This window comes from Ambystoma mexicanum, chromosome 6p (assembly GCF_040938575.1).
Source record: "Ambystoma mexicanum isolate Mex_15411 chromosome 6p, UKY_AmexF1_1, whole genome shotgun sequence".
Taxonomy (NCBI): domain Eukaryota; kingdom Metazoa; phylum Chordata; class Amphibia; order Caudata; family Ambystomatidae; genus Ambystoma; species Ambystoma mexicanum.
This window is the reverse complement of record NC_090935.1, coordinates 998,235,783-998,258,926: the sequence shown is the minus strand read 5'-3', so window position 1 is coordinate 998,258,926 and position 23,144 is coordinate 998,235,783. Positions and strand designations below refer to the sequence as shown.

The following is a 23,144-nucleotide window of genomic DNA, read 5'->3' as shown; positions in this document are numbered from 1 at the left end:
ACCCTCAGCCGGGCTCAGATCCTTTCTCTTACAAAATTAGTCTCCCTCAGCCAGGCTCGGACTAATTTCAGTTTGCATTAATTATCGAAGACTTTCAAATGTGCACAGAGTTTAGCTTGACCCGTTGCAGGACCACTTCGATTTCACAATTCCTTTTCACATTTGCCACCTCTCAGCTGGATACCTAACAGAGACCTTTGAATGAGCTCCCACGTGGCGCCGGATCACTCTGTACACGGTATCTATTTTGGCTTCAAATGTTCTGTCACTCCTTTAATTTTCAATTATATTCGCGTTGTTCATCACATACGCTTCACAGACTGTTCTCTTCAGATTTTCTTCATACAATGTTGCCGCTTGCAACCTTGGTTCTAACACAGACCGGTCTGCTATCAGTCTGCCAAACTCACCGGCTGTGCCGACTTTACTGGTGCTGCTTTGTTGTAGGAGCCAAGGACAGAACCATGCAGCAAACACTCCTCCCGCCCTGGTTATCGACGCGGGAGAGCCCCGGGTACCTCCAACACCCAATGCAGGTTTCTTCAGCTTTAATTATTTGCCTTATGTTTCTTATTATCGAGGGCTCATGAAAGTAAAGGTTTTCCTCTGAAAAGTTCAAGGGCACTCCCCTCCTTGCAACCCTCTCTGGTCTTGCCATCTTTCTCCTTGCATTAAACTGCTATCTTGGAACTGCCTCTTCCTCGTGTGTTTTGCCCTGCTCAGAGTGTGCTTTCGTGCTGTGCCTTTTATCCGTGTGGGGAAGTGTGATTGAAGTCAGGTGCGTGTGTGTAATGATCAGTAATTGCCAGACTCTGCCTGACCATTGTGTTGGAACATGTCAATATCACAGAAAGAAATTGAAGTGTGGGCTACAGAGGGTTGCGTGAACGGATAGGAGGTTATGTAGGAAATGAGTGCGGTAATGAAGGGTTGGCATACCACGTTTCCCCATGGATGGTCGTCCTTGTCTCTAGATGGGGAGTCTCTCCCCATGAGACCCTCCCACTGAGTAGCAGTCCACTAAGGGGGACCACAGAGCAGCGGCCTCACCTCCCTGGCCTCATGGAAAGGGGCTCCCCATCGTGGAGAAGTGACGGCATCCAAGTATTCGTCAAAGATAGAAATAATTTGGTATCGTCAGCATATTAGTCAGACAACCCAAATGAAGAAATAATTGAGGCAAGAGGAGAGTTATAAAGAGAAAAAAGGAAAGGGCCCAAGACAGAGCCTTGAGGAACACCAAGTATATTGTGATAGGAAATTAAATCTTCACAGTTGGAAGCCATTTTTTACTACAGGAGTTTTGTTAAATTAAAGAAAATACCTTACAGACCCTATTGCTAAGAGGGAAGTTCCCTACCTAGCAAACTAAACTAAGGGTGCTCATCAAAAGGAGTCAAAAATCATAAATCTTGTCCTCCGTCTAAACCCAAACTTCTAAACTTGCTCAACCACTTAGAAAAACAACTTAAAAGGGAAAGCGGGCAATACAGGCTGCCCTCAGTGTTCTTTACTCTGCCATTTCTCAATATTTCCAGGAATCTCTCCTAGTTTCAGTTACCACAATTATTTAATAGGAGACAGGTCTCCTGACTATCAGTTTGTGTCCATCTTATCAGAGTTCCAAACAAAGAAAAGGTTTCCTCAGGTATATAGCATAAACTCAAATTCCAAATAAAGTAAATTATCTCAGCGATCGTAGATACAGGGATATTTACTTAACCCTCCTCCACCAACTATGTGGGTCTCTCCCCATGAGATTCCAGTCTTGCATGATTCAGGTTTTCCCTTTGGACGATTCCTTACTTGCTTTATAGGGCCCTGCAGGCTGCCTTAGATCTTGTTTCCAGTTTCTCACTTGATTTGTAGCAGTATGTGCATCTCCTCCTCGCATATCTTTTTGGTTTTCAGTGTGAATTTGAACATTTTAGGCAATTCAAAGGTTTGGGTTGTTAGGGCTCCCTTAACCACTACTATTATTTATGTGCATCTCACGCTCTGGCCCTGGTACACCCCCTCAGAGAGATCTAGGATGAACTTTCTACATTATTTGGAGTTCCACAGCTGAAAGTCAGATCCACTTTTGGTATTCTCATTAATTCAGACAATGTCTCAGTTGTGCGGAGTTCCTTACTGGAAAGGGAGTCCCTGTCCCCTGGTGGGGAGTCACTCCCAGTGAGGTCCCACTTTATGAAATCCCTAGGGAGGGCTTTGCTTAGCGAGCTCGCCTCCCTAAACTCAAAGGGGGTGGCTCCCTCCAAATAAGAAGGGACAAAACCTCCAGATTTGTCACACAGACCAGGATTAGGAATATAGGAGGTACAAGAAAAACAACCCCCTCTCAGAAAAGCACTCTTTGGGGTTCTTATTGGACACATGGCTCTAGCAGAATTCCAAAGGTCTTCCCTTAAGGTTAACTTGACCATGGATCAGAGGGTCAGGATATGAAAGAATAACAATGCAGTAATGGTAATGAATGCCATTTGTGAACATTGAAAAATATCCCAAAGAAAGAAAAACGGGGTTGCTAGAAAAGTGTGTGGGAGGAAGTTGGGGGGACAAAACAGTCGGGAGGGTGGACAAAATAAGGACAATCGGTAAACTGCTGTCTTGAAACTGCAGTTCGGTAAAGTGAGTCTGAACTTCGCCAACGAGCATGTGTCAAGTGTTCGGATGAGAGAAACTGCTACAGGAACTGGCATTAGCAGCTAAAAAACAAATACACTAAGGAACAGTGTCAGGATGGAGGCATAATTAACTTGATGCAAGGATATCCTTCAGTTAACTCAACCCCATGGATTTAAATCTCCCCCGATGCTTCCCTTTTGAAATCGTGTCAAAAATAGGAGTTGCCCTCTATGAATCTGCAGCTATAGCCTCACTTCTCTCCTACAGAGGCAAGACGGAAGTCCCCTTACTGTAGGGTATTCTTTGGGTAGGACTGTCTCCCCTGCTACATGGGCCCTACTCTGGCTGCAATAAGTACAACACCGCAAGCCAAGATTCACCTTCCAGGATTTGAGCCTGTCAGGTCTTCTCCGGTTCTCCAAGTTTCTACTACCCGACAGACTCCATCCCCAGTATGATATCAAAGCCTCCCTCTTTCCCAATACCAGTAGTCTTCTGGCTACCAGTAGGATCTGGGTTGTAGCCCTCAGTAGTCTTTTCACACTGCTCTTTGTCAGTGGTCTCTGGCTCTGGTCAGCTGTAGGATAAAAGCCTCAAGTAGGCTTCCTGCAGCAAAGTTTCATTACCTTCTAATCGCTCCCTGGGTTGGGTTATTTGACTTGGTCACCTGTGGTTCTATCCGCTCGCTGCCCTCACCGTCAATACAGCAACTATCTTGCAAATGATGCCAATGCACACAGCATGGCAGTTTTGTCCTCGTTTTCCATAGATCGTGGGCCTGCCGCAAATAAGTTCTGATAAGTGGTCAGTTTCTTCATCTGCGCTTCAAGGTTCCCCTCCTCTCCAACTGTTTGCCACTTTCTTTTATTGAAATCAAATGCTGTGCGTTGAACGCGCTACCTTCTCTAGTACCCAGGGAAATTATGTCTGTGGGCCCAAAAACAATGCAGACATACTTGACATCAAGTAGAACTAATATGGTGGGCTGAATGTCCTGCATTCAAACATGTTCTTTTGTTTTCAACAATACTGCGCTGCGGCCTAAGACATTTATTTTACCAGGCCTGTAAGTACTCCATCCATGCTCCACTGCAAGCTCTCTCGGACTGTGGGTTGCCAGATACACAAGTGGGTCAGGGATCGAGTAAAAGAAGAGCAGCAGACTCTCTACAGTGCTTACCAACTTCTTCCTATGCAGCAGAGCTCAATGGTGCACAGCTTCCCACCTACATGGCACCTCCTGCACAATAGGGAGATGTCCTTGCTGGAGTGGTCATGGGATATGCTGCCAGTGTGTTAAAGGGGACTGCAGGGCCTTTGGCAATCCCCCACATGCCACCTTCAGGGGCTGCATCCTGCAGTAGGTGGCATCGTCTGGCTCCAAGTGTATTCCGGTCTCACACCTTGGTCGCCCTGTAAGCCGCATGTCACATAGGAGATTCAGATTTATTTGAACAGTTCCTTTAGTTGATTTGCAGCACTAGGTATGCACTGTGCCCTGTTTGTTCTACTTACTTTGTCGGCCGAGGCCACAAAGGTTATGTTGTGTTATTAGGATTTTTAACACAACGCGCAACTGCCATTTGCATAGTCTTCAGGTGCTCTGGCAGTTTTGGAAGAGAATGTGTGGGTTTGTTTAGTTGAGAGAGAAAAGCTCTCTGACCCCCTCTTGCCTCCCTGAGTTTCAGGTGGTCCTTAAGGGTACGGATGTCTCTTTGCAGCGAGTTCCGAGTATCCTATCTCAGAGGAAAACACTTTTGTATGAGAGTATTCTAACTGGGGGCCGGGGAGGGGGGGCGGCATTGAAAGCCATTATATTTGCACACTGTTCTGCACCCTCTTCATTTGTTTAGCTTTCTAAAGCAATTTGGCGATAGGGACATATGACATGGCCCTCTAACCCAATATTTAGGGAATATGAAGTACCTGGTACTCAGTCTTGATCTGCAGGACTATTACACACAGCAAGACTTAATTTTCAAGAACTGGAAAAAACGTGATTTGTTGAAAAACCTGCACGTAAAAATGAACCTAGTTGAACAATAAAATCATACTTTATTTCTCAAGATTGAAACATAAAATGAACCTAAAAATCCATCTAATTACATGAGACAGAGTGAACTACACATGTCATTCCAATTAGCAACGCTTTCTGCCAATGCAGAATCTATGCATATTTGCACTATGGATTTTCATCTCAACTTCAACCTTTGCAACCTACTGGTAGCGCACTCTTTTATTGACGGTGGTAAATTGCAGCTCGGCCCTAAAAGGATTATTCCCAGCCTCACAAATATAAATTGCTATGAAGATCCCTTAAACAATGTCAGTAGACAACACAAATGTCACCATGCTCACTAAGATACTCTCCAATGCACTTTTCACAATGGCGTATCACATGGCTCTTTGTTTGAAAAATAATGGTGCCTCCTGCTTCTTGTGGAATACGCTGGGCTAGGTCAATGTTAACTCTTGCAGTTACAGTTAGAAACATTGAAGAAAGGGACTTGCATGTTGACCTGGTGTTTGTGTGACACAGTAAAGGGTGTTAGTATGTGCTATGTGACCATTAAACCCTTGAAATGTAGACGGTTATATAAAATAGGTTTTGCACAGCAGAGGTCCTGTCTCAGACGAGACCTCTGCTGCACAAAACGTAAATAATTAGCATGACTCGAAAGAAATGGGCTTATGGGCATGAGCTTGGATTGCGGGAAAAATGAAAATCCAAGCTCATGCCCAGCCGGGTTGTCCATAACGCAAGTCTTGCTGTAAGACTGGCGGCGGCGGACAGCAGCAAGAGCTGGTAACAACAGCCTAGTTGGTGAGCTCTGGACGATCCCCGCTGCCAGAGGCTGGCAGCGGGAAGCTCCGGAGCTCACCATCTTACCTTTGCACTGGAGTCCGTACCGTTCTCCAAATTTACAGTACTTAAGTTACTAGCACTTACCGTCCGGGTGTAGTCAGACTCGGGACCACTGCAAAAGCAAAGGGAAACGTAGGCATGGCCGCACTGCATGACCACACCCTGGCTCTCCGGACTTTGCCACCAACAACATGAAGAGCTGTGAGGTGGCACATGTGCGCATTCACCCACACTCTCTTCCTAACGATCTTTATTGGCTGAGAAACAGCCAATGGATATCCTGTTACTATGTTACTAAGTAGCATAGTGACAGAAAGAATGTACTGACAGTGTTGTTTGCGCACAAATTATTATGGCGGCGCCGCAGCTCTAGCACCCCGCCAGCCTCTGGTCACAAATCATTACGTAAACAGCTTGATCCTATGAGCTTGATGCGGGTTACCAAATTGAAAAACTGCGTGATCTGGGACGTGCCCCTCAGTGTTAACCTGTCAAGCCCAGCCATAAAGCGACCCCGACAATGCTGTGAGATATTTATTTAACAGTAAACATTGCAGTTATGCTGCGCTGCTTGTCACAAATGAATGCACACATAAGAAAGAATAAGTTACTCTCTCTGCACTCCCTCCCGTGGAGAGGTAGGGCGGCGCCCCCCGCCATAAATAAGCAGCCCCCACTGTTCTTGATCTTAGGTCTCTGGTTGGTAGAGTGTTCAGTGAGCGATGCAGAGGGCATTAAACTTGATTTTTTTGTATTGCTATCTAGTGGAGTGCTCTGAGAGCTACTGTTGCGAGTTCCCTCCTATTGAATTTCAGTCTGAGATGGGGTCCAGCTACTGTGCTTTGGATTCGTTGAAGTTTTGAGATAATCTGGCATGCCTAGATAAATGCTGTTTGCTTAGTCGATTCTTGGAAGAATATGACAGATGATGACAACACTATGTGCAAAGGAGAGGTAGCGCATTTAATCTGTGAGAGCCGAGGAGCCGAGATGGTAGAAGCACTTCTTGACTGTTGTGTTGACTTGGGGTTCTAGTGCGAGTCTGTTGTCCATACATATGCCTTGGTTCGTGCTCACTTTAGATGGTTTAGAGCAGTTACCCATTTCCAAAGACCATGGTATAGATGTTTCAGGTACGACATTAGTTGAGATTATCATGGTTTCTGTTTTGTACAGGTTGAGTTTAAGACAGTTAGCTGTCATTCGTGTAATTTGCATGAGGTAGTTGCGGAGGGTGGAGCTGGGGTATTCATCTATTACTTTGTATATGATTTTGGTGCTCATCCACATAGATGTAACAGGCAAGCCCATACCAATTTAAGATCTTCGTTGAAGTGGTCATATAGATGAAGTCGAGTGGTGAGAGGCTTGATCCCCCGGGAACTCCACGGGTAATGGGTCGTGGGTTCGAACTGAAAGGAGCAAGCCAGATTTCTGTTCTGTCCCTTACAGGAACATTACATCCATTGTAGTGTTGTGTTAGGAGTTTCTCATTCCAACCTTCAAATCAATGTACTGTGATTATCAGTGTTAAAGGCTGCTGAGATGTTGGAGTATGACTGCCGAGGTGGTGAGGCCACCAACTTCGATTTTGTGGTTATCCCAAGTGGAAAATAGTGCAGATTTAGGGCCTCCAATGGGTCCTAAACTACCTGTTGAGTGATCTAGAAAAGCTATTTGATTCTACATGCTCCAAATTGAGCACACAGGATTCCCGGAAGCAGTCATGCACTGGAGAAGCTCTATTGATCGGCCTGTGTACAGGTGGGCCTGGTGGATGACCTTTTCACATCGCTGACAGACTGTCTGGTAAAAATGAGGAAGTGCACAGAGGTTTTCTGTTCGATTGGAAGCACCCTTCATTCAACCATGGAGCTAGAAAGGGCTGTTTAGGTATAGTACATTTTACAATTCCTCGTTTATCCAATTCCCCAAAACACTGACCAATGTTTCCACACCGGTTGTACCTACTTAGTGCTTCCACAATCCATTAACACGAACAGGTCAGCAATATAGCATTATTTATGCACATGGCCAGGAGTGTTGGCAATAACCCAGGTAATTATAAATATTCTTGAAGAATATATGACTTGCTTTCCAAACACCATCCCTGTAATGCATAACACAATCTTAAACCAACCTTAGTGTCCTTTCCAAAGACTTTGGAATGAAATCCAATCCAATTTTCAGATATGTACAGCTTCCCTTGATACAAGAGCTCTTTTTGAAGGGCGCAGGTGAAACCTAAAGCAAAAAAGGTACAAAAATAAAATGTGACATAATAGATTAAAAAACGGGAGTGTTGCAGGTTGGACCCTTCGTATACCTTACCAAAACCAGACCTGTGTGTGCTACAGTCCCCGATACAGCTAATCACACATCCAAACATGTGTGCTCCTAGTGGGGAGTCACATGTCTTACCATGTAACATTAGGGGCAAACCATTACCATGCAGAACTGAAGCCTTGATTTGTTTATATTTAATGATCGTCTTGTCTCTAAGCCACTAACTTTGCCGACATTCTCCTCTGCTTACATGCAGGGTCAATATGTATTTTATGTCTGAGGTGGTCATTCATCTCACTATAGAAGACTGCACCCTGTAATGCCGGGTTTGTGATTCCACTGTCCAGTCTTTTGGAAATCATTCATATTTATTTATTTATTGTTAATTTGTTAGACGCTTACACAGTGAGTCAATTCTGTTTCAAAGCGCCCAATAATTCGAGTAACAGCAGGAAGCAATTGGTGTAAACATGGAAAAACCATTAAGTGTTACCCTGTCGCCATTTATTTTCTGTAGAGTTCATGGGGGCAACACATTTCTCTTAATGAACGCCAAGAAGAAACGCACTCATTTTAGAGCATGAGACAGATAATGGGACAGAGTTGACTTACACAATTGCCACATGTACTTTGCTGGCTAAATTGAAGAGGGTGGTTGGTAATGCACACACAAAAACACTAAGAACTTTAGAAGCAACCAACACTCCGTCTGTAGTCCAGTCGGCTGTTTCCTTGGAAACCTACGACACTGCATGCACAGTCTGTCAGAGCATCTCAAGGCCACACACTTTTCCAAAAGTGGTAGACAAGCAAGAATGGTCCTTTACAAACTTGCCTTCCCTTTCATGTCCAAGAAATCTCACCTGCAAAACACAGTGCGCATTCACTGCCCCCGCAGACACCTTTCCCAAGCTTGAAGTCATTTTCCCTTTAGGGAGCTTTTGTTTCAACACTTTCTTTTTAAGAACAAAAATGATTTATATACTTCTTAAAAACAATTTGAAAACTAAACGTGGCATTTTCTAATTAGGACACATTATACCATCGCGTTTAGTTACAGTGGGTTGTTTCAATTCCTTCCGTTTCCAAATGCTGTAATATGGCAGTAAAGCCAGAGATACAGGGAATTGCATAGGGCCATTATGGGGGCTAAGGGCTGTTACTGGCCAGTACAGCCTGCCATGGAGGCGTTTATTGCCATTTACACCCAGGGTAACTTTCAGGGTGTGAATGGCCTCCATTTTTGCCACAATGAAAAACTACAAAAGAGGCACCTGTAGTATCTTTAACATGCAATATGAGGTCAAGTTATTATTTATACACGAGGCTGCATCTGCGAGCTAGGGAATGTTTATGTTGGAAAGTGTCTGGGGGTTCGGATGGAAAGAGAGTCGGAGACGGGGAGGCGAAGTTAGAGAGGCGATGGACGCAGGCAGGGAACCGCGTCTCACATACAAACAAAGCTTCTACTAAAATGCGCTTTCAGTGTCTCCGATTTACTTCAGCACCCCTCGTCAATTTCTATGATGGTCACCGCAGAGGAGCGGGAGGCAGGTGCGAGGGTGGAGGCGAGTGAAACATTGAACCTTTTGCTTCAAGAGAGTTTAATGTGGGGGTGAGGGGAGGCATAGCTGAGTGGCCTGACCATGACCAGCTTGCATGGATTACTGATTTCTAGCAGTCGACCAAGCCAGTGATCTGAGCAACCAGATTGGTTATTCAAAGCAACCTGGGTTCCAATTGCCGATAGAGCCCAACTTTAAATGGAACCTCAAGGCTTAGTCACTCTGTCACGATTTGAACTTATAAAGTATTGGCTAGTCGCACATTTAAGGTGAGCGATTTACAATTGCCTTAGTGACAGATATCCCCTTTCCCTTTGAATTAAAATTTAAACACAATGAAAAATGACAAACAAATTATAAATGAGATGGCTAATTTAATTTAAGAGGATTAAGAATGTATGTCATTGTATTTACCTGTGGGCGTTTAGCTCCCACTTTAAAACTGTGAAAAGATTATATTACAAAAAATGTGTTTAGGTTAAATAATTAGTTACAATTCTGAGAAGAATATGGTTTAGACTTAATTTAAAATGGAAGAATATGGGTGCCTTTTATCGCACAGTTGTGCCTCAGAGCAGTGCAATGCATGCTGGCAACTAGGAAAAAAGGAATAGGAGAAACCAATGAAAGAGAGGAGTAGATGGGAGAACAGGGGATGGATGAGAGAAATGTGATTGTGGATAGGTTTTAAGGAGGGGATAAAATTGACAGCATTGTTAAAAAACAAGAGTGTAGATAGTGGGGGGATTGGAAGAATGCTATGGCAAACCAGTGGGTTTCCCCATCTTATTATTAATTGAGTAATGTGTATTGAAGTCATGTTTGAAAAACACGGTCAAACATTTAATGTTGTTATTTCCTTTAGGTTATGGAATTTTCCTTTTGATTTCATGTTGCGTTACAACATTTTCATTACTATTTGTTGAAAACCAAGAACAACTCATTTCTCCTGGTGCATCTGTATTCTGTGTCTATGGATTACACAATCGTAAATAGCAGTCATTCTTTGAACCGACACTGGTTTTGGGAAACACCATGTATGCCACTTTCAAACATTTCTAGGCATTAAGCATTATCCTTCTAGCCCCGCCCCTCTTTCAGTGATGAAAGAAGTATAAACCAGAGAAGTCTTCTAACCAGGAGTGGTTATGAGACGATCAAGGCCTGCCAATTTAACAATCAGCTGATTTCAAATGGCCCTCAAAGTACATTTTCTAGATCCAGTGGTTAATGCTACAGAGAGTAAACAAAGGATGGGAGTCAGATCAGAGGTGTGAAGGTAGGCCAGCAGCGAGGGGACATATGCCCACGTCAAATATAACTGGCCCAGTCAAAGCAGCACAGTCACTGTTAATTGAACTCGAGATCGGCACACGCCGGTTGAATTACATTCATCCGCACTCTTGAAATTCATGATTCAATGAACCCAAAGTCATAAGGAAAGCATTCTGAAAAACCAAGTTATTGAAGCAACATGAAGCAGCTAAAATTAAAGAGCATCATTTACGATTAATGCAGCTGCAACAAAGCCTGGCCAGCCAAATATGAAGTCACATGACCTAACAAGAGAGTAGTTTCTTACCTGTAACTCCATTTCTCCAGCGGTGGCATCTTTCATGGATTCACATGCTGTGAATATTCCCCGTCGTCAGGCTGGGAATCCCAGGTGACCTTGATTTAGTAATTTTCCTAACGAAAAGACAACTGGAGTGTCCCATCAACATCCTTGTGGGTTCTTTTGGTCCCCACCAATAAGATGTTGAGTGTATAGCTCTGCCCCAGCAGCTTTCCCTCAGATTTTAACCACTCTAGCTGGAGGATATCCCCTTGTAGAGGAAGTTTGCCTGTAGAGGGGAAGGTTGGAGGGCGCATGTGAATCCATGAAAGAGACCAATGCTGGAGAACACCATATTTTCTGAAGGAACTGTGCAATATTTGGTGTAATTTATTGCAAATCCCAATTGTTGGAGAAGGGCTTCCGTTTGTCTCAGAGAAAACATGGTTTGCAGATCTGTTGGCCCTCAAATCAACCATTCCTTTATATATGGGTAGACGTGGTGGCCCTGTTTTCGGAGAAAAGCTGCTACTAGTGCTAGGCATTTTGTGAACGTCCTGGGTGCCGATTCTAGGCCGAATGGAAGAACTCGAAACTGGTAATGGCATTCAGTGTCTTGAATGTATTGGAATGTGGAAGTAAGCATCTTTGAGGTCTAACAGCGCCAAATATTTGCGAGGCTAGATGGCCTTTATGACATCCTGAAGTGTTACCATCTTGAACTTCTGCCTTTTGATGTTTTTGTTTAGATTTCGCAAGTCCAGGACAAGACACCATTTCCTGTCTGGTTTCTTGATGACAAAGTACCTGGAGTATACTCCTTTTCCTTTTGCCGAATGAGGAACTCTTTCGATTGCCCGTTTTCTTAACATTAGACACACCTCCTGCTGTAAAATTCTAAGTTGCAGGTGCAATACCTTTTTACAGGATGTAATGGGATTTGTGCGTGTTTGAATTCCAACAAGTGGCCGTGTTGGATGGCATCTAGCACGCACCTGTCCTTTGTTTTTTAGCTAGCCACTCGCTGAGGAAGAATGTCACATTTCCCCCAACTATCTGCCCCTGAGGCAGTCACTGTTGGGCCTTGTTCTGCCTACCTCTTTGAGAGGTGGCCGATCCGCGCTTTGCTGTCCTTGGTGGTACTCCCTGTTGCACTGGGAGGACTGGTAATTTATCTTGTAGCCCTGCGAGTAGTATCCGGGTCTAATGTAGTTATTGTTGTCCCTTGAGGACAAGAATCTGGAATTACCCGAGGCTCCTTGAAAGGAGCAAAAGGACTGTTCGCCTTGTAGGGTTTTAAGAGATCTAGCAGTGTGAGTCTGCTTTCATTGTTTTTAGGGCTTCATCAATCTCGTCTCCAAACATATTTTCCCCTTCAAATGGCATATTGATTACCTTATGCTGTACCTCTTGCTGAAAATCGGTGCAACGTAGCCATGCTTACCGTCGAAGGACTAGCCCATTGCCAATCTGTTTAAACCCTGTTTCAGCGAGAGCTACAGCGATGCTAATGCTGTGGTTTGAGGTTTCCTCCCCTTCACGCACAGCGTCATGGCTTCCTTCCTCTGTTGCTCCAGTAAGTGTTCTAATACAGGAGCGAACCGATGCCACATTTCTCGATCGTATCGAGCAAATATTGCCTGGGCATTTGCTGCTTGGACCGTTGTTGCTCCAATGGGGAGCACCTTTTTTCCCCCAAAGGCATCATTTTTCTGTTCTCATTGTCTGGAAGAGTGGTGCATTTGTGCTCCGTACAAGCCTTGCGACTTGCTGCCGCTGATACCACTGACACTGAAGCGGGTTGTGAGACATTTTGGTGTTGTGTTGGGTGCCTTAAACTTTTTATTCAGTCTACCTTCAATTGCCGGCTCTGTAAATGGATATTTTAGAGTACAGAGGCCCTCCTGCCAAACATGATCCAGGATGGGTATCGAAAAAGAGGAAAAAGTCGTTTTCCTCTTCAGGAATTAAACCAAACTTTTGGCATGCTTTAGACATCATGGAGAGGAAGGCCCCAATGTCATCTGGAGGTGAGGGCTGAGCAGGACTACCCTGCATACCTTGGTCACGATAATCTGTGTCCCACGTGTCTGCTCTGTGAGGAGACGAAGAGGTGGTGGAGCTTGTGTCCCACCCTTTGACGCTGCGGTGTACCTTGGTCTTCTCCATATGCCAGAATTGTCTGTGGCTGCGGAAGTGGAAGCCTGGCATCAAGCTGTCCCAATAGTGATTGTATTATGGAAAGCGCTTGTAGGGAGAGCAAGTATTGCGGGTTTATAAGGGGGTATTGTGGATTCATACCTCCCATTGCCGCAGGTGGTAGAGTAGGTGTCTGAATTCTTAAGAGGCATGTCCTCCCCTCTTGACGGTTCTTAAATAGGAGGATGGGAAGTATCTTCCTCAGGATCAGAGTCCGTGACCCCTGGACACTCTTCAGGTGGAGGCTCAAAATCTGAAGTGATTTCATGCTGTAAAATCTCTTCTGGCAAGATCTCTGGGTAACCTATAGGAGACATTCCTAGAGGAACCCTGCCATGCTCTACTGTGTCCCTTGTTGGGGTTTTAAGCATACCCTTGGGGGACAATATACTGTCCTGTAGAGGTAACTTCGTAGTCTCAGATTTGATGGTGGTCAATGGTGTAGACGGCTGTGTAGGCTCATTTCCGGGCGATTTATGTTTTTGGTTGTCAACGAGGTGCTCATCGATGAGCGATGTCCTGTTGTCAGACGATATTGTTGTCATCGATGTCATTGTCGGAGTGGATCTCAACGACGATTTGGTCATAGGAAGGTATCTCGTGGACTCTTGCCCCGAGGAGGATCTGCGAGACTCCAATGATGAATGGCGTTTCATTTTTTCTTTATAGACGACGCGATTTGGATCTGTGTTTGTCCGTCGTCAGAGGGGACCTCCTGGACGAGTGTTTTGTCGAAGAGCGTGATCTTCATCCCTCGGTTTTTCCGATGGTGCCTTTGTCGACGGGACTTTGGCCGAGTGTTTAGACCCAATATGGGACCCCCTCACCGCTTCCTGTTGATTTTTTTAGAGGAGAGGAGTGTTTGGCCTTATCGTGACTCATGGACGATTTTGGCTCACCTGTTTTTACACCAACAGGTCTTCGGACCTGGATCCCTGACGTGATGGCGACCTCTTGTCAGAGTGAGTGGTAGCTCTCCCACTCCGTGACAACCCCACTTCTGATGCCGGGTACGCTCCTTCATTGAGACAACAGATTAGATGACCGTTTCTGTCTTTAAGGGTTTATTGTGAGAAACCCTGGCAGATGTCACAGCCCTCTGTGGAATGGTTAGGGTAAAGACAGTAAAGACACTCTAGATGTCTATCGCCTTCATACAAATTATTTAGGCCGCAAGGCATGAATAAGGACTTTTTTGGTCCAGGAGTCTCCATGGCCATAAACTGAACCATGAATGTAGTCGTCGGTTGCTCCTGCTGGAGAAAGTTGAAGAAATGTACATTTTTTGAAGAATGTAATTTTCTCAGAGGAGGGAAGAACGGCACCAGCTTGAAAGACGGTTGAAATCTGATGGGAAGCTGCTGGGGCAGAGCTAAACACTGGACGTCCTATTGATGGGGACCAAAAGCACCCACGACGTCATCGATGGGACACTCAAGGTGTCAAGTTTTTCCATAGGAAAATTACTAAATCAAGGTAACTGGGGATTCCCAGCCTGGCGACAGGGAAAATAAACAGCATGTGAATCCATAAAAGATCCAATGCTGGAGAAGTGAAATGAAAGTTATTTAGAGTCTGTCATGGTGTGAAAATGATCATGATTTGGAAACTGCACTCTTATAGCATAATACAAACAAGGGCTTTCATCCTACTTCTCAAATGTGACCATATCCCAGCACAGACGGGAGTAGCTGGTCGCATTGGGTTAAATCCATCAGTGCTGCCTGCTTAAAGACTCCAATAGGAATGTTTTTAAGAACCTTGCGAATTAATGGAAACTAGGACTCACACGTTAATGATTTGCTCCCCAAATCCAAAACTACCTATAGCGATTATAAAACACTTTGCTTAAACTTTGGAGCTTACAGTCAAAGAGACGCAGGGGACGTTTCCAAGTGTAAGATAAAGCGTGGCTTGCTCAGCTTTGAAAAGTTATGTCTGTCAAAACACATGCAACCTTACATCTTCAGATAGGACAAGAACAGAGATGAAGTGGAGATCCACGTTAAGTGAGCAGGAAAAGAAGAGACATGTAGATGATCATCTACCCATCAAACATCCCTCCCTCTTTTCAGGAATGTACAGATTTGTGCTGCATTTTGTTTGTATCCAATTCAGCATTCCTTGATTTTTGTGGTGGAGGGAGTGCACAGATCATAAATACTGAATGTGCCAGCCGCATAGACCCCACAAACCCATCTTCACCTGCTCCACATTGGAATATGATGGAATGGCGCTGCTGAGGAATCATTTGGAATCTTTGTTTGTTGCCTCCTGCCAGGCACTGACCCAGCAGGCGACATTTACGATTCCTTTTGGCAAAAGATGTAAACCCACACAGACTTGGGTCTGCCTGGAGTGCCACTTTAAAATTACACCCATTACTAAAATGAATCAAAATAGAAAGGCGGGGACTGCTGGCACATTTGTGCACTCAAAGCTAAATACGGTTCGGCCAAAGCGAGCCCAATGTAATTTCCAAATAGATGTACCACTTGCAGCCTCTGAAACCTCCTGGGTTGCAGTCAGTTGCTTAAATGATTAATATGCTGGAACAGTACATTTAACATTAGGGGCATGATCAATCACATAACAAGGATCACACAGTTCTTGTACATGGATATAGCAACAATGGAATCCACTGCTCACAACCAAAACAAGAACCATTGCGGTCACTCAACACCAACTGTCTGGGCATAGACAACTTCTAACATACCGGAAAGGTGAACATAGGGTTTTCAATACTTTGAGGCACCAGTGTTAGCATCCTTAAACAGAAGCTACAACCAACCCATTCAAGGCATGGCTGATCTGGAACTCTTCAAACTAACTCTACACCAATTACCATGAGCAACAGTCTACATCACCTGCGATAAAAGCGTACTTCCACTCCTGAAACTTAAAACTTTTGGTAGTCATCGAACGTAGGAACTGCTGATCAATAGCAGTCATTGCATGTTCTTTTATCAATGTACACCAGACCATTGTATTGCACGAGTAATTGAGCATTTAAAACTGCAATGTAGTGGCTTACTGAATTATTACAGAATTAAAAAAAAAACAATTGTCTAAACAAAACGAGGAACACTGGAGAAACTAAGCTCAGGAAATTCTTACTCTGTTTCACTAGTTCCTCCTTTGGGACATCCTTGAAGAGCTTGTGATATTGAGCGTTTGTTTTGGAGAACTAAAACAGAAAAACACATCTGTCAGAAATCATCACTGATAACTTGATTACATATTCATCAACATTCCAAAAGCAGCATTCCAATAGTGGAAAAGGAGCACACAAACTCAGGGGTGAGTGGAGGAACAAGACGACGATAGTGTGGGGTGCAGTGGTCATGCAGAACATGACAGTCAGAAATCAAAAGGCCGTAAAGAGATTTTAGTACTACGCATGTTTAAGGAAATGCACTTCTAGATGAGCAAATGTAAATTTGTAGACAAACAAATCCAAACATAATAGAAAATATTAAAATAACTGGTTAAAACTGAATTTAAAAACCTGCTCTTTTAAATGTGAACTTCCTATTGGGGCGCACCAACTCAAATGCCAGAGAGAAGCTTGCCAGTGATTAAGCCTTCCTACAGAACCGCTCTACTATCAATGTAACAAACACCATTCAACACATACTAAGCAACACGGGTGCATACATGGCACATGCCCTTTGTCGTTCGAGAGACGCTCATCCAGTCCTGTTTTATTCTTTGCAATTAGGTACCTGTAGTTTTGCCTTTCCCCATTATGAATCGAGGACTCCAAGAATCAGAATGCAAAGAAAACCATGTATTAGATGCAAAGATTCTTTGGAATGACATGGGAGCGCGTTACTTGCAATTGAATACTAGGAAACCATAACCTTGGCATGTGCATTATTAAAGACTTGTTTAACAAGCACACCAGAATTTAATTTAAGGGAGAGAAATATTTTCAGTGCATTTAAGATCTTTGGAACAATGGCACTGTAGTTGGCGGATATTAAAATGTTGCTGGACTAGGTTGATCACAGCATCAGTGAGAACGGTCCAGATACAAGTTTTTAAAAAAAATAGAAAAAAATAAAATCACACACGTATTTGAGGTTTGTTTTTGATGACTATTTCCTTTCAAACCCTTCCCTAAAGTATTTCAGACGGTGTAGAAAGTGGCCGAAAACAGGGTACATGCCGGACCTGCGGCATCTGACACCACTGATCATATAGGGCAGTTGTCACGTCTCCGGGGCCTACAAGGGATCACTTTCCTGAGGGATAAAGCGTGTATGTAACGCGTCAGGTCACCATCCTTTCTGGAGTCCTACAAGGAGCGGACATCTCCCCTCTTTTGCTTAATGTGTATGTAAACCCAGAAATAAGATCATCCAGGAGGATAGCTCTGGGCCAGTGAGTTTGTCTTGGAAGTAAGACAAAGCAGAGCAACACAGGTTCGAATCCTGGTCCAGTTGTTAGAGACTGGTCTAAGGTATTAAGCAGGTAATAAATAATTAATCCACAAGCAAGGTCTGCAATGTCATTAGCATGTTGGCAATGCCCATATCTAGGTCTCACTGCAAGACAAGCGTGAGATCGCGCTCCAGTCACCAAGAATCTGTTTGTCTGAAGACACTTCGTGGAGAAAAACTGCTTAGAAGCAGGCAAGACAAATTAGGTTAAAAAATGCGGCTCAGGGCCATTAGTCAATGGCATGCACCGCTTCTTGCTCCGCAAGTGCCCAATATCTTCCCCCAATTTGACATCTTTACCAAGCATACATACGTTGCTGCAGTGATTAAGACAGCATATTTTCATCTCAATCCATTCAGTGTTCTATGGGCTCCCACAAGTCTGCTGGCTTAGAATCACTGATCCATGCCCCTGTATGGATGTTTCGGATTAAAGCAATGCACTGTATGCAGGAGCATCTGTACGATTAGCATGAATGCTCCAGCGAGTGCAGAATGAAGGCGCGAATGCTTCAACATGTTTTGCATTTTGAACAGGTTACCCTGGTTCTGCCTCATCTACACTGGCTACCAATTAGTACAAGTTGGCCATTCTGGTCATTAGTCTCTTGAAGGTAAGCAGGCTGTTTTGATTTGATTTTGCATTTATAAAGCATATAAGGCAGAACAAACTGCATTTAAGTGCAGGTGTATTCAGTGGAGGCCAAAATCATGAAGTACAAGAAAAAGAAAAGCTGGGAAGGCCTGTACAAGGAATGTCAAACTCTAAATAAAAAAAAAAGTCTTTAAGGTCTTCCGGAGCCGCAAATACTGTGTAATGCTGCGAATATCCAATGGCAACGCATTCCACAGTCTTGGTCTGTACACCGAAAAATGCCCGTCACCCTGATATACATATCTCAAGGGTGGTATAACCAATTAACAAAATTCCAAAGATCGCAAGGTTCGACCTGGCTCATAACGAGTAGGCCTTTCGGAAATATACTGAGGGGCTAGACCATGAATAGCCTTAAAGGTCAAGCAAAGTATCTTAAATGTGATCCTCTGCTTGACAGGGAGCCAATGAATAGATCTTGTAAGGGGCGAAATCGCTTCTGTTTTGGGAGCCTGGAAAGGAAGTCTCACTGCTGGGTTCTGTGCCCGCTGAAGACCGGACATTTGTTTGTCGGGGTCCCAGCCAGCAATGCATTGCCATAATATAGTCTCGAGTCAATCAAGGATCCGACCACAGGGGCATGATCTTTCTGGGGAATAAAAGAAAGGACACGGCGCAAAAGGCGAAGTGAGTAGAACGCAGCCTGCACCTTGGCCCCAATCTGTTCACTACCAAGATTAGACTGCCAAATACTCCACAGGTTTTTAACCTTTGAAGCAAATGTCAGCTGGAAACCAAGGAAGCAGGGGGGCGGCAGGCATTTAGATTGATCTGCTATGAAATGGTTAGGCCAAAGCATAATCATTTGTGTTTTAGTGGAGTTGAACTGGAGTCGATATATGGACATCCAATGACTTACCTCTTATAGGCATTGTAGTACTTTGTGTAGTGACTCTGCTGTCTCATTAACTCCAACATAAATCTGGGTGTCATCAGCATAGGACAACTCAAATCAAATTTCCTGAATGTACCCATCAGAGACTGAAGATATAGGTTAAACAGAAGCGAGGGCAGCGAAGATCTCTGAGGAACTCCGCAATCGAAGATAGTACATTAGACAGGTGATCTTCAATTTTAACTTGCTGCACTCCATTAGGGAGAAACGATCCAAACCACTGTAGAGCATGGCCAGATACTCCTCCCATGGATACTTATCAAGACAGCAATATCTCATGATCCACCGTATCAAAGGCCGCTGAGAGGTCTAGTATCACCAACATGGATAACTTACCATGGTCAGCTTTTTAGACAATGTCGTCCCTGACTGCCAGCACAGCGATATCGGTTCCATGGGCTGGACGAAAACCCGACTGATCTGTGTCAAGCATGCATGTTTTTCCACATGTGTCTGAAGCTCGCCTGTTCCAACTTTTTCCAATATTTTGGCCGGCCAAGAAAGGCAAGCCACAGAATGGTAATTTTGCATGTGCTCTGTATCAAGCAAAGGATTTGTTCAATAGATGTGAGACAGTAATTTCAATTCCAGAGGGACAATGCCTTGATCTTGAGATGATCTATCAAACACTGTAATAAACGGGCAACAGCCATGGCATGTTTTTGTGCAACCCAAGCCGGTATAGCATATAACCCGTCATTACTTGGTTTTCCAGTTGCAGACTCCTGAGAGACTGGGCTGAAATCAAAGTGTGCTACCTCCTGCGAGGTAATAAATTACCTGAATTCTAAGAGCCCATGCGCCTGATCGATATTTTCCTGAATAGAAGTAATTTTCTCGACAAAGAACTTATTAAAAGGTATGTGCTTCAGCCAAAGATAGCATGGGTCCCGCGGTAATGCAGCAGGAAGATGGAAATTTGCAATGGTTGCAAAGAGCTCTCTGGGTTTGTTCAACAGAGGTTGGATTTTCGTATGGAGAAACTCTTGTTTTAGCCTCAAAGAAAGCGATTTTATATCTTTTGATTGCAAGTTTCACCTTATTAAAGGAGAGCGTATTAGTAGTTTTCCTCCATTGTCTTCCAATTTCCAACAATGTTGTTTCATCACGGCTAATGATTGGGAGTTCCATGGGTTTGACTGTTTCTTAATTGATCTGGGTTTAAAAGAAACGTATGCATCACAGATTAGTTCCAGCTCTTTGGTCCCAAGATCAAAAAAACTCACATCCTGATGAGGTGTTAATGGATGCTAGAGTGTGGGCTAGTTTCAGCTCCAAAATCAAGACAAGATCTTTCTTCCTACAGAGCTTAGTCATAGTCTTTCTTGAACCTTTTCTCATGGTCTTACCTACACCATTGAAAGACGCGAGTCAGCTAAGGCCTGTGGTCCTGCAGAGAGGGCGCCATCGGTAGCACAACAATGGGAAATATGGGTAATATAGTGTACAAAGCATCAAAGTCAAAAATAGGTTTAAGAAAGCGGAGCACAATATGTGGAAATAATACAGGCAAAGTACATGAGGGGTAGAATGTCCGGGCTTCTGTCAGAAAGCCCACCCAATTTTAAGCCCCCAAATTTGAACACTTATATAAATGTATAACAATTCCTGAAAATTTAAAACCGAACCTAATAGCAAGATAAAAACGAATATAGGCAAGGACACTAAAACTGAACAGGATCAGGGCCAGCTAGTATCTTTTAGTTCATATAACATACAAAAGGTCTTGACATAGCATAAATGTAACAGTTCTGCTCAGGCTAGCCTTCCCTCGCGGTGACGCGAGTCAGTTAAGGCCTGTGATGCTGCAGAAATGGCATCATCAGTATGCGCGGCGCAGGGAAACATGGGTAAAGTGCCAAGTCAAACATATCTGCACTTCTGTCCCAAACCAAAATGCACACATCATGAGATCGTTAGGATACTTCTCGTCATGTGGAAGATTGTTTTTCTTTTTCCACACAATCTCTGGAGGACAAATCTTCTCAACAGCAGCCACACAACTTTGTATGTAATGTTTTGTTCCCCAAGCGAAGCAGCACACCAAAGTGGTCCCGGGTCTGGAGCTGTAGTAAGACCAATTTGTTACAATTGGCATTTCCTCTTTACAGGTGATTTTAGACCTGTATTTTATTATACAAACCTCTGTGCTTCAGTGCAGTGTGCATATGCCACTTGTTTGGAGTTTTGCAACTCTTGAAACAAAACCGCTTTAAGCGATTCCCATCAAGTGGAAAGATATGATCATGGCCTTATATAAAATCACCCACAGAAGACCCACAAAACCTTTTTCTGTCACTTTAAATATCACAACTGTTTGAACACTAACCATATTATGCATAAAACCTGGATGAATGTAGAATATCTGATGTCACAGAAAAATACAGAAAGACTCATGCCCATCTAAGGAAACATTTTCTTTATTAAATCAAACAGGTGGATAAAAGGACATTTAAAAAAACATTACAAATACACATGATGTCCATACTATTGGACAAAATGTAATACACTGTTTATTAAAGTCATCAATTGTACTGTATGTTGCAGTGCAAAATTGTCCTATTGAAAATACCCAGTAAGGCATTGTAAATGAAGAGGCTACATTTTGTTATCCGGTACCTTTATCAGGGCACATTGTATGTGATGGCCACTATAGGAGTGCCGAAACACATGGGACAAGTAGACAATGTGGCAAAAATTGAAGAATGTCCCTTCCACAGACACGGAGAAGGATGTGGTCCCACTTTGCACAATGAAAGAAATTGGCATGCAGCAACTCCGGAGAGACTGAGGAAAGGTTCACGTTTGGGGGAAGGACTGCTAAAACCCAGTCCCATCAGGTGAGCACCAAGAAAGTTTGGCTGAGGAGACTGTGGGGAGTGGAAGGCTTCCTACCCAGTAACCATGCTCCAAGACCTGTGCCAAGTTTGCTGTAGCCCAGACACCCATTGGCCGCCATGACTCCCGGTTGAGGGGTGGTGAGGTGAGAGAAAAATGGCTCTACCAAGTACTAGTTCTTTAGTCTGTTGCTTTTGTGATGAACTTGACTAACATCACTAACCTATCAGGGAAAGTCTGCTGCCAGGTGTCCAGGGAAGGGCAGAAGATACCAGACACCAACCCTGGGGGTGGCTATGTGTGGGAGGAACATCTGGGAAGAGACCGAGCCTGGAAAGAAGACAGTTCACATACAATTTCCCTCTGGATCAGAATGACAACTGTACACTATTCCATGTATGCATGTCATGGTGTGTGTTAGAAGTAAGCTAAAACCTTGATTGTGATTATATGTGACAGGGAAAACGTACAGAGACAAGGATGATTAACCAAGTCATGAAGATTACTCCCTCAGATAACCCGCTGGTGCATACTAGTTGTTTCCATCATGTGATCAATACCGCAAACCTCAAAAACCTGAGAGATCGGAGAAGATTGAGGGCCTGATTCATGGAAGTATTTTTTAATGGCGCAATCCCATAGGAAAATGTTCTGTGAATCAGGGTCCGAGTCTCTTGGATCCCAATGCAGTTTCTGAAGCAGCAATGGCACGGTGTGGAGGGACAGACGCGAGAAAGATGAAGAAATCCTGTAGCGAAGAGTCTGAGTTGGGGAGTCTGTGTTGGCAAGGCTGGGATGGGAGCAGGGGAAGCTCCAGAGTAAAGGCCGAAACAGTGACCAGACCTAAAGGGGCTGGTACAGTCGTCATGCGAAGGAGAAGGCTCAGCACGCAGCCCTTGCACGGCGGAAGATGCAGAAGTCACCGGCAAGAACCGGTGAGCCTTGGGAAAGCCATAAGGGCACTGGGGTGCTTTAGCCTGTATACCGCGAAACAGCTGTAGAGGCAATACTCCGCATAACAGAGTTAAGTAAACGAACAAATCAGTGGCTGAGCCAGGGGAGGGGCGGCGGGTGCTGTTGTCACCCCTGGCTTCACACCAGCTCACGCTGGGCCACTGTGCCTTCGACCATCATGGCATTAATTCCAATGTGCCGGCCGGGCCAGCCACCGGCCGGCCGTACGCACAGGGCACACTTCGTTCAGGTCGGGAG

At 44.2% G+C, this 23,144-nt stretch overlaps 1 protein-coding gene across 6 annotated transcripts in view; it reads right to left on the bottom strand.

The window, feature by feature from the left end:
- GRAMD2B (GRAM domain containing 2B) overlaps positions 1-23,144 on the bottom strand; it is an 864,945-nt gene that overhangs the window by 218,229 nt on the left and 623,572 nt on the right. For all 6 annotated transcript variants that reach the window (XM_069625594.1, XM_069625597.1, XM_069625593.1 and 3 more), the window contains 2 exons: positions 16,217-16,286; positions 7,635-7,738 (listed from right to left, as the gene is read on the bottom strand). In XM_069625594.1, coding sequence (XP_069481695.1) covers positions 7,635-7,738; positions 16,217-16,286 — 174 coding nt within the window. The remainder of the gene's footprint in view (positions 1-7,634; positions 7,739-16,216; positions 16,287-23,144) is intronic.